This window comes from Lactuca serriola, chromosome 3, assembly GCF_051521515.1.
Source record: "Lactuca serriola cultivar US96UC23 chromosome 3, Lser_US96UC23_V15, whole genome shotgun sequence".
NCBI lineage: Eukaryota > Viridiplantae > Streptophyta > Magnoliopsida > Asterales > Asteraceae > Lactuca > Lactuca serriola.
In genome coordinates, this window is record NC_136410.1 from 205,667,626 (window position 1) to 205,680,201 (window position 12,576).

A 12,576-nucleotide genomic window follows, 5' to 3' on the forward strand; every position below is an offset into this window, starting at 1 on the left:
TATGATTACCGACATGTATCCACTCTCCAATCCTTCCGATCTCCGCTCCCGTTAGCTTAACGACCTTCCGGCCGCCTCCTAGACCCTCAAAACGGCAACTATGAAGTTTTCTTGTTGCACAAGTCGAAGTGGAATATCATAGATTATGAAACTGGTGGAATGATATGGGGTATTTATAGTTGATGGAGATGGAATTATATGGAATATTAGAGTTGGATTGGAATAAGGAAACTAATGTGGCTTAGGGATTAAGCAAATAAAGATAAGGAAAGTGGTGCTTGGGGAATAAGTAACTTGGAGGGAATTTCCGTCCAGCTTTTATGCTTCATCTTCAAGGCCGATGATTTTGGATAAGATAAGTGTCGAATTAGCCAAAAGTCCCTCTCACATAAGTCGTAGGAAATTTCTTCTAGTTTCCTGAACATTTTGAATCTCGTCAATTGGACTTGTGAGTCATCAGATATACCCGAAACACTGAAGAGGGGTCAATCTGCCAGCAATATCCTTTTTGCATCTTTTCAGCTCCATTCTCTTCCTTTTGCATTCCAACTCCCATTTTTACTGTAATTAAATATTTCAAAGCATATTAAGTATATTTTAGTTCTAAATAATAATAATAAAGGCTAAAATATTAAGATATGTTTCACATAAATATATATAAAAACACACATATCAAAATACCCCATACTTAGCCTTTGCTTGCCCCCAAGCAAATTTACTTTTAATTTTATTTTACCAATATCGCACTAAACAATCCATTTAAAACTCAGTCATTATGTCAAGACCGCAACGCATGCATTTGTGTCTAAAATTTTCCTAAAGTACCCCCCCATACTTTAAATACTCACAATCTTCATAAACACTCGCCCACTTTTCCGAACAATGCTCATTTTATGCAACCCTCTGAATCCATCCGCAGAAAACCTCCTAACCTCAAGGTATTTTTAGTTGAGCAACCTAAGCATACATAATCTAGAATTACAACTTTTCGATACCACTATGGAGCTCTTTTGGAATTCTTCAATTTCTTGATAATTTGATCTTTGATTTCTTTGAATTCACCACCTTTGTTGATTTGATTTCTGGTATCTTCAACTTTTTGAATTTCTTGGAATTTTGATCTTTTGATCTTCACTTTATTTGCTCCAAAATTCTTCAAACTTTACTCGTAATTCTCTTTTTTTTTTTATATTACATGTACCTCACTTTTTTTTCACTCAAAACCTACATGCTTAAGCAGAGGCGCTCAACCTCAACCTTTATTGGTTAATGATAATAATTTTCCTGGATACATTTCAGGTTTAGGCTGCTAAACATATTGCATCCCTCAAACCAAGCGGGGTTATGTTTTTGTTCCATGATTTCACTAAAATAAGGGAGGCCACAAATGCACTATAACGTGTATTGGCTCAACTAAACATTTGAGTTCTCATCGGATTATCTCATACAATATTAGCAAAAATTAAAATTATCACTAGATTTTTCTAAATTAAACTATTATTTCAAGTTTTTAAAATTTTAAATTTCCTAAATCTAGCAATTTCCTAACTATTATTTTATTTTTTCTTATAATTTTAATTTACTTTTACCGACCCCCTACCCCACACTTATTTCATACAATGCCCTCATTGTATGTTAAAACGAATTAAGAACATAAAAAGGGAGAAAAGGGAACAGACTCCCCTGGGTAGTTGTGACGAGATCGAATGGGGCTGCTACAAGTTGCTCCAAATATCGCTGAAAGACTGAAAGCTGGAACTGCTGCCTCTGAATTTGCCGAAAAATAAAATCAAGACCGCCATCTTCAAAAATGTGGTGCAAAAGATTGCAAACAAATGCAATGTATAATAACCATGACGTGGGAAAGTGTCGACCACGTCGTCTCGTCAAGAATGACATCCTCTTCTCGCGATGAAAAATCCCCCATAACATAGGAAAGTGTCAACCATGTCGTGGCAGCTGGGATGATATTTCTACCTTGCGTCGAAATAAAACTTCATGGTGTGGGAACAGCTCATCCATACCATAGGAATCAAAATACGGTAGCAACGCCACTCTTATAAATAATATACTCTCACAATATCAACTCACACCCCACACTTATTAGAAATCGTGGGTCTTGACTATAAACTTCAAACGCTCACTCGGCTCTGTCTGGCAACAGTCGGACCTAGCAGCTGAACTTACTGCCAGCTTTCTAAGGGCGAAAATTCTGCAAAGATCTAAATCAATCAAAGAGCATCAACATGGAAAACAAAATTTTAAACAAACTAAAAATAAAAATAAAAATAAAAAATCACTAAAATAACTAAAAAAAATCGCAAACCAAAATAACTAAAAAGGATATCACGATCACTCGTCTTCGTCGAAATCAAGCTACAATTGTTGATTCCATTGCATGCAAGAAGTGGTTTGTGAAAACAAAATCTTTCGGGACCTGTCAGACTATTTCCTTTGTTTTCTTTGCACCATTAACTAAAAGTAGAACAAGAAGTGACCAAACTAGTCAAGAACAGCAAGAGCTCGGTCTTCCACTTAACCACCTCGATACGCCTTGCTATACTACGCCTCGTTGATTGAGTTGGACAAATCACCCAAAGTAGTAGACTAAACAAGTCAAGAATTCCCTAATCGCTTGCAATCTCGAAACCCATGCAAAAAGTAAAACCAAACAATGTGTATGATCACGAATTCCTGCATATAGCAACAAAAACCTTCCCGACAAGTGAAATGATATCAACGAAAATAAAACTAAAAAAAATAAAATAAAAAACTAACTAAAAACAAATAACGAATAATCAAATAAACTAAATTAATTGAAAGCCGTTCCCCGGCAACGGCGCCATAAACTTGATGTGCACAAAAGTACCCACTAATTTCAATATTTATAACCTAACAAACTTAGACTATCTATTCACTTATAGGCAGTGTACCTAGTCAGATTACAGTATAGCTTAGGTAAGTCGGGTGTCGATCACAGGGAACGGTGGATTAATTTAGTATATTTGGTTATAGGTTATATGTCACACGAAAAGAATAAAGAAATAAATATCAAACTAACAATTAATTAACTACTCTCGATAAACTAACAGGGAAGCACATCTCTTCAGGTACTTTGGTTTAGATAGATTACATCTTAAAAACATAGACAATTGCATACACAAATTCATTTATTCATGTTCACCGATTCCTAAAATGATTAGATTCGCGTTCATTATAACCAATCCTTTAGCAAACAAGTTAATTCAAACAGTGATCAGTTGATTAAACTAACATGTTTCCTAGTGTTCAGTTCGTATCAAGCAAGACTTGTAAATATAGTTAATCGAATTACTAATTCAATTTAACCTCTTGTTGATGATCATCAAACAAGGCTCACACATTAACTTACTTATTCTCAAGTTAATCCTAGTTTCACGTTCGTTATTCCTAGTCTTATAATCTCGATGGTCATCAAAAATCATAAGAGATAAGCAATCAAGCAGATGTTCATACAACTCAATTTACTTAACAATTAACAGCAAATAATTATCATTAATACATAAGGATCTTTTAACAAGCTTGGCAAGATGAATTAAACACAAACAAACAATTTAATATAGGAATTAGTCTAATAATCAAAATTTCATTCAATCATAAACACAAAGTAAAAGGTTTTTACACCTAAATCAGAAACTAAATACATAATAGTAACACAATGGAATGCTAAACATGGTCACGTTAACAACCCATATGATTACCGACATGTATCCGCTCTCCAATCCTTCCGATCTCCGATCCCGTTAGCTTAACGGCCTTCCGGCCGCCTCCTAGACCCTTAAAACGGCAACTATGAAGTTTTCTTGTTGCACAAGTCGAAGTGGAATATCATAGATTATGAAACTGGTGGAATGATATGGGGTATTTATAGTTGATGGAGATGGAATTATATGGAATATTAGAGTTGGATTGGAATAAGGAAACTAATGTGGCTTAGGGATTAAGCAAATAAAGATAAGGAAAGTGGGGCTTGGGGAATAAGTAACTTGGAGGGAATTTCCGTCCAGCTTTTATGCTTCATCTTCAAGGCCGATTTTGGATAAGATAAGTGTCGAATTAGCCAAAAGTCCCTATCACATAAGTCGTAGGAAATTTCGTCTAGTTTCCCGAACATTTTGAATCTCGTCAATTGGACTTGTGAGTCATCAGATATACCCGAAACACTAAAGAGGGGTCAATCTGCTAGCAATATCCTTTTTGCATCTTTTCAGCTCCATTTTCTTCCTTTTGCATTCCAACTCCCATTTTTACTGTAATTAAATATTTCAAAGCATATTAAGTATATTTTAGTTCTAAATAATAATAATAAAGGCTAAAATATTAAGATATGTTTCACATAAATATATATAAAAACACACATATCAGTCGTTCAAACAAAAAATGGTTGTCTACAACGTATCAGTGAATTGCATCCTTCGTATCTTCCTCTCTAATATACATTGCTATTTCCATATGGGGATGATGGTTATAGTGTTGACATTCATCATAGAGGTGTGTCATTTACGAACAATAGCAAGCGTGCGAAATGTACAATGAGAGAATATTTCGCTTATAGGATTCAAGACAGAGATCATTCGTTTTCTCTCATACTTAATTCAAGAAGGTTGTTTCAATAATTTTTGGTAGATGCCTACACTATGATGGAAACGGAGAGAATGTACTACATACGTAGGCAACAACATGTTCTTAGATGTGATTCTTATGAAAATTTATGTAACCAAAAAGCTAAAGGAATGACTGATATCTCGAATGTCGGCCAACGTGTCATATTACATTCATCCTTTACCGGAGGTGCACGTTATATGCTGCAAAACTATTTGGATGCCATGTCACTATGCAAATGGTTTGGATATCCTGATTTCTTCATAACCTTTACGTGTAATCCCAAATGGCCTGAGATTAAAAGGTTTCTTAAGGATACTTCACTTCAACCAGAAGACAGGCCTGATATACTATGTAGGTTGTTCAAGATCAATCTTGATGCATTCATTAAAGACTTAAGGGATAATCAAATTTTCGGCAAAGTTCAAGCATGTAATTAAAACAATATTTTTAAATTTTTTATAAAACATTGATCTTATAATTATATTTTAAATATGTTTTAATATCTAATCACATTTTACTTTTTTTTGGCAAATTCTTTTACAAATGTTTATACAATTGAATTCCAAAAAAGAGGTTTGTCACATAGTCATATATGTATATTCATGCATTCTGACAACAAGCTACCAACTGTTGAACTTATCGATCCGATAATTTCAGCAGAGATACCAGACAGAATCGAAGATCCTGAATTGTATTCACTTGTAAATGAGTTTATGGTTCATGGTCCATGTGGAGCTGAAAATATGAATTGTCCATGCATGGTGGATAAAAAGTGCTCTAAAAACTTTCCAAAACAATTCAGTAATCATTCGTCTGTAGATCAGAATGGTTTTCCGTTATATAGGCGAAGACACGATGGTCATTTTGTAGAAAAATCAGGTGTAAGGTTGGATAATAGAAATGTTGTTCCATACAACAAATATCTATTGAAAAGATATCAGGCACATATTAATATTGAATGGTGCAATCAGGGATCTTCTATAAAGTATTTGTTTAAATACATAAATAAGGGTCCTGATAGAGCTACGGTTGCTGTTATACCAACCAATAATGAATGTGAAAATAATGATGCGGTCGATGAAATAGCTTAATATTATGATTGTAGATATTTATCAGCATGTGAAGCATCATGGCGAATTTTTACATATGATGTTCATTGCAGATATCCTTCTGTTGTCAGACTGCCTTTTCATCTTCCTAATCAACAACAGATTGTATATGGTGAAGACGATGATATTGATGATGTTCTTGACAAACCTTCTGTTGCGGCTTCAAAGTTCACAGCTTGGATGGAATGTAATGCAATCGACAGTGAAGCACGAAAACTCACATATGTTGAATTCCCTACAAAGTTTGTTTGGATATTAAATGGTCGGTTTTGGAAGCGAAGGAAAGTAGGAAAAGCCATCGGTAGAATTCATTCTGTTTCACCTAAACTAGGTGAGGCATATTTCTTAAGGATTCTTTTAAATAAAGTAAAAGGACCAACATCATTTGATGATATTCGCACGGTAAATGGTCAAACACATTCTTCTTTTAGAGATGCTTGTTATAAACTCGGGTTATTAGATGATGACAAGGAATACATTGATGCAATTAAAGAAGCAAGTCATTTTGGATCTGGTTTTTATCTACGCTTTTTATTTGCTACATTGTTGATGTGTAATAGTATGTCAAAACCAGAGGTCGTTTGGGAAAATACATGGGAATATTTGGCAGATGGAATTCTATATAGACAACGACAAAGATTTAAGTCTGCAGGTATAACATTTTTTCTTATTTTTTTAAAATTAATTTATTTTTATTATTCAACAACCATTAAATCATTATTAATAAAATTATTAAATATCGACGACAAATTTTATTAATTATTTAATATTTTCATGCAGAATTGTCACTCGGAGTAGATGAACTTAAGAACTTAACTTTGATCGAAATACAACAAATTTTACTTCGAAACAACTCTACACTCAAAAACTTCAAAAACATGCCATCCCCAGATGTTGAATCCGTTTCTTCTTCAAACAATCGGCTTATCACCGAGGAGCTAGATTACGACGTTCTCGTGATAAAGAATGACTATGATCGTATGTTTCTTGCATTAACAAATGAGCAACGTAATATTTTCCTAAACATCATGAGTGCTATTCAAGAAAATAAAGGAGGTGTCTTCTTTGTTTACGGTTATGGTGGAACGGGTAAAACTTTTTTATGGAAAACAATATCTGTAGCAATTAGATTTGAAGGAAATATTGTATTAAATGTTGCTTCAAGCGGTATTGCTTCCTTATTATTGCCTGGTGGTAGAACAGCACACTCTCGATTTATAATTCCATTTGAGCTTACAGAGGATTGTTTTTGTAACATAAATCCAGACGGTGAGTTGGCAAGCTTAATAAGAAAAACCTCTTTAATAATTTGGGATGAAGCACCTATGGTCCATAAGCATGCATTTGAAGCTTTAGATCGAACTTTTAAGGATTTACTAAGGTGCGTAAATTCAACAATCTCAAATATTCCATTTGGAGGGAAAGTTATTGTCTTTGGAGGAGATTTTAGACAGATTCTACCTGTTGTTCCGGGTGGCAGTAGACAGAATTGTAAATGCTTCTTTGAGTTCTTCATATTTATGGGAACATTGCAAAGTCCATAGATTAACAAAAAAACATGAGGCTAACTGTTGGAAGGGATCAATCAGATATAGGAAAAATAAGAGATTTTGCAAATTGGTTGTTGGATATAGGAGAAGGAAAACTTGGTGGTCCGAACGACGGTGAAACGATTATCGATATTACGGATGATATTCTCATTAACGATTCACATGATCCTATAGGTTCCTTAATTGAGTTTGTATATCCTTCAATTTTAGAGAACTATAGCGATATAAATTATTTCCAAGAAAGAGCGATACTTGCTCCGAAAAATGAAGTTGTCCAGGAAATAAACGACCGTTTGCTTAAGAAGTTTCCAGGAGATGAAGTTGAATATTTAAGTTCAGACAGCATATGTGAATCCGAATTTCTCCATGATCAATTTGATGCAAATCTATACTCTCCTGATGTATTAAATGGTCTCAAAGTATCCGGTTTACCAAATCCTAAGTTAGTTTTAAAAATTGGTGTTCCAGTAATGTTACTAAGAAATATTGATCAGAAAAACGGCTTATGTAATGGCACAAGACTACAGGTGTTATCATTGGGCAAACGTGTTATTGAGGCATATATAATAACTGGAACTAATATTGGAAATCGGACTTTTATTCCAAGAATGTCTTTAACTCCATCATAAAAAAAGATTCCCTTCAAATTCACAAGAAGACAGTTTCCTTTGGCCGTATGTTTTGCAATGACTATTAATAAAAGTCAAGGACAATCGTTATCAAAGGTTGGTTTGTTTCTGAAAGATCCAGTTTTTTCACATGGACAATTGTATGTTGCCTTATCTAGAGTTCAGAGCAGAGAGGGATTAAAATTATTAATTTTAGATAAAGATGGCAAACTCACAAATAAAACTTCCAATGTTGTTTATAAGGAATTTTTTCGAAATTTGTAGCCAACTTTTTTGTAACGTCGTTTTATTCAATTTTAGCAAATCACACTTAATCCATCATATTACTGTATTTTTTTTATAATTACATATTGTTGTATTTTATGTTAATTTCATTACACATATTGGTAATGCATCATCTGCATATGTCCAACAAGAATCATGCATAAAAAAAAAAGAGTTTTCAAAAATCTTCATTCTGAATTAAATACTTCTGATTTACTTTGTAATTAAATACTTACAAATTAAAAAATTTATTGAAATATTCAATATTACAATTTATAAGTTATAAGAATTATTGAAATATTATTTTATTAAATAATTAATTTTTAAATTCAATTTAGAAATAACACCCGTGGGTTCTACGGGTTTTAACCTAGTATATATATATATATATATATATATATATATATATATATATATATATATATATATATATATATATGTGGTGGTAAATTTTGAACTACGGTAAATATCACAAAGTTTTGTTGAAATTCCATCAAACGTCAAAAAGATTTTAATGGCTGAATTGTCACTTGCATATAACTGACTCACTTTATGTCAACAGCTGTACGTGCCAAGGAAAAGAGATGGATACACCACCTTTCCTACACGTGTCCTATATTATTGCAAGATTGTTTTATTTTGTAGGGATTTCATTTTTTAACCAAAACTTGTTTTTCCATTGTAAAAAAATGTGATAACTCTAAAATTAGTAAAATGTAGTAATTCTTTACAAAATGAATATAATAATGAAATATATATATATATATATATATATATATATATATATATATATATATATATATATATATATATTTTGTAAAACCCAAAAAATAAAAAACAAAATCTTCAAAAATTATAAAAGTTTAAGGATACTTCTACTTATTATAAAACTTTATAGTGACTTTTTAAAAAAAATTATTTAAAAATAAGTTTTTAAAATGTTCATATTTTATTTTAAGAAAGAATAATTTTTCTAAAATATAATCATTTTTTTTCTTCAAATTCAAAAAAGCAAAGGAAGAAATTATTGGTCATATTTTAGGGAGTTTATAAAAGAAATTTTTTGAAAATAGTATAATAAGGTTGTTTAGTTATCACACTTTATTTTAAAAAGATTACAATTTTTTTAAAAAGATAATATTGAAAATAATATAATTTAAATTGAGATTATTTAAAATGCATGTATGACTCTTGTAAATCAAGTTTGTTTTTATACTTTCGTGCGAGTCTTATAACCATACTATTGACACAGACTGCCTGTAACAACATTCTTCAGGTGTTGTAGTGTTATGACATTTGTCACCCCAGACCTGCCGGTCTAACTGTAGCTAACAGTTTAGGTGCGGGGTTGTAAATCCCATATAGATCTATATATATAAGTATCACGCTCTCCCTCCAAGAGATTATGACTTATAATACAGGACTTGAAATGCATACATAAAAGTACGTTAAAGTTTGAATATCTCACATCACTTAGTATAAATAGATTTACGATAAGAAATTATTTATTTCACTTTAGAAGAAAGTATTTCGTTTTTCAAGATGTATACGTAAGAATATATGAATAACTCGCAAAGTATACCCATTATAGTTTTTCAGAAAGTATGTTCCATATGGTGAAAATAACTTGGTGATATACTAAACTTTATACGTAAAGTTAGATGTTGGTATCGAATAATAATAAGATAGATGTTGCATTTATATAAAACGATACGTTTTATTGTATTGTACTTGTATTCCCCCCCTAAAACATGAAAAGACTTGAAAAGTAGGGGTATGAACTCGCTTGTTCGGTTTGAAGACAGCGAGACTAGAGTCAGGCAGAACTTCAACTGCGGAAAGCTGTGTCTTCGAGCTTTGCGGGGATCTCAGTAGCGTAGATCCTTTGTCGGAGGCTCGAGTGTGGAACCGAGGGTATCGGGATGGTCTCTGGTACGTAAGAATGTGTGAGGGTGAGTGAAACTTTGAGTGAGGTGTGCTAAAATACGGAGCTTGTGCCTTCTATTTATAGGGCTGAAAATGTGTGTACGTTGGGCGTACGCGTTACGCTAGGCGTACTTCGGTTACACTGGGCGTAACTTTGCGTCATGGCTTATGACTCGGGTCTAGCTAGGCGTAGAGCTTGCAGCCGATGGGACTCGACCCTGCACCTGAGTACGCTGGGCGTACTCCTAAATTACGTTGGGCGTAATTCTGGCTTCCGTCTTCTAAATTCCATAACTTTCGCGTACGGGCTCCGTTTTTCGCGTTCTTTATATCCACGCGTAGGTGAGATTATGCTCTACAACTTTCATTTAGATTCCGTCGGCTAGTTTTGACCTTATTTTTAATGCTATGTTTTTAATATGTTGGGACTGCTAAAGTCCGTTAAAAATTTATAACTTATTTATCTGACGTCTGTTTTTATTTGTCTTTTTATCATCTTACTCCTAATTTGGAGACCTTCTACTCTCGTTTAGGTTGCGTTAGCTAAATATCGATCGATCTTCAATTCGAGTTTTTAGCTCTCTACTACTGTTACGAAACTTAGAAAATTCGTAACTTCTTCATACGAGGTCCAATTTGGGCGATCTTTTTATGTACGTTTACAGTTTAACGAACTCTGCAACTTTTGTTTAGATACTTAAGGCTAAAATACATTTTATTGGAATTTCACTTTTTACGTTAAATAGTGTTTTACCGGGTGTGTCGTAAATATTTGAGTGGTTATAGTTTCTTCAATATAACCCGGTTTCGAATGTTCTTTATGCTTTTGGAACCCTCGGCATGATATCTAACATTTGATGCATCCCAATTTAGATATTTTGAACACTTTATTTTTGAGGTTAATTTCGTTGATTCCAAATAGTTTTCGTTGTATTTGACATTTGAGTGTTACATTGCTTTTGGAAAAATATAGGGTTGTCACACACTAGCAGGCTCGCAACCTGTAGGTGTTTTGAACTGTGTGCTCACTAGCTGTACTCTAAAAACCCCTTGACATGTGTTGTGAGAGGAGACTCATAAATGACACTGTCGATAGATGAGATTAACCCTGGCGACTATGCAACATAGTGCCTAAACCCCTTGGCATGTGTTGTGAGAGGAGTCTCGGAATCGATATTGTTGATAAAAGAGAATAACCCTGGCGACTATGAGACTTAGTGCCTATTGAGTAAACCATGGCAACGATGGACTTCGTGCTGATTCCTTAGGAATAAATGAACGAGAAATAGATGATTCTTAGGGTAAATCCTTAAGAGTAAAGAAGATAACGGAAATGGATAATTGGGTTGATTAATTGTTTGATTATTAAACATAATAATTATATTACTGTGGGTTGAAAACCCTATGTACTCACCAGGTTTCCCAACCTGACCCAATCAAGTTTATTTGTATCACAGGTGTCGATATGAAGTTACTTTATGTTGGATTAGTGTCTAAGTCTGTAATATATTTAGTATGTACTTGACCCAGTTGTGTATGGTCCTTTTAGGTTGCCTTCACCAAAGCAACTTGATAAGATGATTTATGAAGAAAGAGGATTAATTATGATTTATTAATATATTATATGAATAATATATTAAAGGACAAATCATATTGTTTAATTAATATTAGTCAAGAATTAATTAAGAATTAGTTTTGTGACTGAAAGACATTAATTGAACTTAGGGGACTGGAATTGTAATGATAAGATAGTTGCAATTGGGCTATGGATCACCTTGGAATATAGGTTGGACGAATTCTATGGGAAGCTCATAAGGAATTCATCCAAGGCATGTTCTAAAAGGAGTCTATGGGCTGCTTAGGGCTTAAGCAGTCAGATTAGGGTTTCCTAGTTGCAAACCCTAATGGCCTAACTATAAATAAGGACCCCTAAGCCCCAAAACATGGCCAACTAATTCCTTAGGGTTTCTAGACGTTTTGGGTGCCTCTCCTCTTCTCCCTCTTCTCCTTCTTCATCCTTATTGCTTATGGTGTTTGTGACTCCATTAGAGGTGCAACACTTGAGGCACTAAGCTTTCTGAAGCCAATTACAAGAAGGAATAGATTGTCATTGCTACATAACAATCACAGGTAATATCTAAACCCTAATTTCGTTCATAGTATGCTAGATCTAGGGTTTGAGAGCTTTGGGTGATTATTGCATGTACAGTTAGATAAACCTACATCCAAAGTTTAGGGTTTTGCATGTGCACCATATGACTGATGTAATGCTGATAACCCGTCAGTGGTATTAGAGCCAAGGATGGTTTATTCTAATGTATTTGACGCAAAGTTTTTTCGTTCATAGCTGAAAATTTTTGTTTTTTTCGAATTATACTAGATTCACGTCGTGAACATACTGTTCACCTCGTGACCCAGTCTGACAGCATGATTTCAAAAATTTTGCCTTAATTT

The 12,576-nt window shown here is 33.5% G+C and overlaps 3 protein-coding genes across 3 annotated transcripts; all 3 read left to right on the forward strand.

Moving 5' to 3' along the window:
* Positions 1 to 4,679: 4,679 nt before the first annotated feature.
* On the forward strand, positions 4,680 to 5,081 carry LOC145095992 (uncharacterized). Its single transcript, XM_079033785.1, has one exon. It carries the CDS (start codon positions 4,680 to 4,682, stop codon positions 5,079 to 5,081), a length of 402 nt encoding a protein of 133 aa, XP_078889911.1.
* Positions 5,082 to 5,246: 165 nt separating this feature from the next.
* On the forward strand, positions 5,247 to 7,297 carry LOC145095993 (uncharacterized). Its single transcript, XM_079033786.1, has 3 exons — positions 5,247 to 5,530; positions 5,807 to 6,405; positions 6,534 to 7,297. Exons 1-3 carry the CDS (start codon positions 5,247 to 5,249, stop codon positions 7,295 to 7,297), a joined length of 1,647 nt encoding a protein of 548 aa, XP_078889912.1.
* A 14-nt stretch (positions 7,298 to 7,311) lies between these two features.
* On the forward strand, positions 7,312 to 7,932 carry LOC145095994 (uncharacterized). The gene has a single exon (XM_079033787.1). The coding sequence runs from the start codon at positions 7,312 to 7,314 to the stop codon at positions 7,930 to 7,932; it is 621 nt and encodes a 206-aa protein (XP_078889913.1).
* Positions 7,933 to 12,576: the final 4,644 nt, after the last annotated feature.